Below are 2,477 nucleotides of genomic sequence, written 5' to 3'. Positions count from 1 at the left end.
TGGCTTGTGGACTGACAGCTTCTATTGTTACAGCATATGGCAATCAGAGAGCAGCTTGTGGCAGATGTGATGTTTATTCACCATTTGCTAGTTTCAGATTTAATGATGTCATTCTAATCAAAGAAAATGTTAGATGTGTTTGACATCTAAGGAGTTTTGCAGCCCCCCCATCAYGCTTAAGCTGCTTCTGTCAAGTGGAAACACGTCAGCTTTGAATGCAACCAAGTCATATTTAAGAACTAATGATGCAATTTACTGGAGGTCTGTATTCCAAAAATCCATGTTTCTAATGTGCATTGTGTTCCTCCAGCAGACTACAAAGACCACCTATTACAATAAGTGAGCTCATTAGGCATGCAACTCCTTAGTCTTGCAAGCTGTTGCGATAAGCAGCTGTTGCAAGAGGGTAAAAGGTTGAATTATCAACTTGGACAGCATAGCACTTCACTCAGCCAGCCCAGGAAAGTATTTGAGCAATAGCTCCATTACTGTGGAGTATACTTTTGACTACAGCACACAAGCAAAACATCAGTGGTATTTCAGTGACATGCTTCCCCACACCCAGCAAGCAAGACACTCCCAGAAATTAATTGTCAAAAATTTATTATGAAAGCTTCAATAGCAGCAAATACTTCAATAAAAGTTATTGCATTATTAAAACAAATCTGCAGAGTGACCCAAGAGGCCTGTTGAAGTCTGTCTGCTTTGGAATCTCTGCATTTGTTTTAGTAATCAATCCCCAATACTCCATAAATATTGATACTTTCTCCTGTGTTTTGCAGACAGCACCAACAGTTCCTAGTTACAGTACTCTATCCAGTCCTTCTGGAAAGTTTTGGCCCACTTCCCTCAACTTTCTCTCTCCCCTCTGAAACAGCTCTGCACAGCCAAACTTGCAATACTTCTTTCAGTTCCATGGTATGTCATCCTCTCCACGGTTGCAGCCTACTGAGGCTCATTGGTGAGATGAGCTGTTTTCCTTTCTCCTCTGTAAGAGCCCCACTGCATGCCAGTCTCAGGGACCTTAATCCAGTCTCTTGACCAGGCTAATCCATGGAATCAGCAGCTTGTTGCACATTTTGATGAACGCACAGCACGTTGAGAATGCAACAAATGTTTCAGTCTCCCCGGTGCAACCAGGTGACCATCACTCAGGCAGGGTGATAGTTGGCACCCAGTCATTGACATTTCGGCTCTCTTCGCAAAACAAGTTCAGCTTCTCCAAAGCTGGGTCCTTCCAGCCTTCTTCATTCGGGTTCTGCCAGAAAGAAAAAAGTTGCACACCATGAGTACTGTCCGCCAGCTGAGGTCATCATAATATTTACAGAAGCATTAGCCTAGGACTGGAGGCAATTCCAGACTGTTTCTGTCCTAACACAGACAAGACAGGAAGAAGAGATGCTGCCCTTGTGGACAGCGGAGGAAATCCACAGTTACGAGAAGTTCTGCCTCCTCCTCCTCCTMCTACTACTATTACTACTATTCAGCTGACTAGCTGCATGCCAAGCGTTCTATCTGTGCCCAGAACAGGACTCGACCACCCGCAGCGAAAGGGCCGGCCCCGACAGGCTCTGGCCGTGCGAGGCAGAGCCGGCAGCGCCGGGGGGACAGCGCCGGCCGCCCGCGGGACACTCACCGTGATGAGGATGCAGTGCAGATCCCGCGGCTCCCCGGAGTCCTCGCTGGGCCCCACGATGGCCCCCAGCTTGGCCACGTCGTTCACCCGCACGATGTCGATGTCGTTCTCGCAGCAGAACGCTTGGATCAGAGTGAAGTGGATCTGCAGGGCGATGTCCCCCTCGTCTTCCTGGTCGGCGGCCAGCACGCAAAACGCGACATTGTCGGGRTCGCTGCAAGAGGGGAGCATCGTGTTGAGTCCCACGGCCGGCRACGACCGCCCCGCAGCCCCGCCGGGCTGACTTGCACACTCTCCCGGCCCCCGCCGCCCTACTTACACATTCATCAGCTTGGCCGACTCGTAGACGCCGGCGGTGAGGCAGCCTCGGCGCTGSGCCGACACCAGCAGCTCGTGGAGGGCCGTGCCGGCGCCCTGCATCCTGCGGGCCGAGAGAAGACACAGGGTCAGCGCGCTGCCGGCGCCACCACCGCCCCGAAACCGCCCAGTACCCGCTTTCCTCGGCTACCCAGTGCCCACCCGCACGTACCAGTCGTGGCCCGAAGGCATGGGCTGCTGTCCGTGGATCTCCTCCAGAGTCATAGCAGTTAGTCCCCACAGCTCGGCGGCTGCTGCAGCCTCAGCTCTGCGCACTCCGTGAGCGCTCTGAAGCGSCAGCCGGCAGGCGTGCGCTACTTATAGCCCGCGCGGGCGCCTGCCGGCCTCCCATTGGCCGGCGGGGGAGAAAGGGGCGGCTTTATTATGCTAATCGGCGCGCGCCGGAGAGGAAGAGCGGGGGGGGGGCGGCGAAGGGCGGCTCGTGCCGGGAGGTCACGTGGGGCAGGGGCGGGGGGGCGCGCAG

The 2,477-nt window shown here is 54.0% G+C and overlaps 1 protein-coding gene across 1 annotated transcript; it reads right to left on the bottom strand.

The window, feature by feature from the left end:
• Nucleotides 1-246: 246 nt before the first annotated feature.
• Nucleotides 247-2,294, bottom strand: GADD45G (growth arrest and DNA damage inducible gamma). Its single transcript, XM_057384976.1, has 4 exons — nt 2,166-2,294; nt 1,956-2,057; nt 1,637-1,850; nt 247-1,258 (listed from the first exon to the last, which is right to left on the bottom strand). The coding sequence occupies exons 1-4, from the start codon at nt 2,216-2,218 to the stop codon at nt 1,148-1,150; spliced, it is 480 nt and encodes a 159-aa protein (XP_057240959.1). The 5' UTR covers nt 2,219-2,294; the 3' UTR covers nt 247-1,147.
• Nucleotides 2,295-2,477: the final 183 nt, after the last annotated feature.

The sequence above is a fragment of the Malurus melanocephalus genome, unplaced genomic scaffold (genome assembly GCF_030028575.1).
Source record: "Malurus melanocephalus ecotype Western Australia unplaced genomic scaffold, MMel_1.1 scaffold_15, whole genome shotgun sequence".
NCBI lineage: Eukaryota > Metazoa > Chordata > Aves > Passeriformes > Maluridae > Malurus > Malurus melanocephalus.
This window is presented reverse-complemented; position numbering and strand designations above follow the sequence as displayed.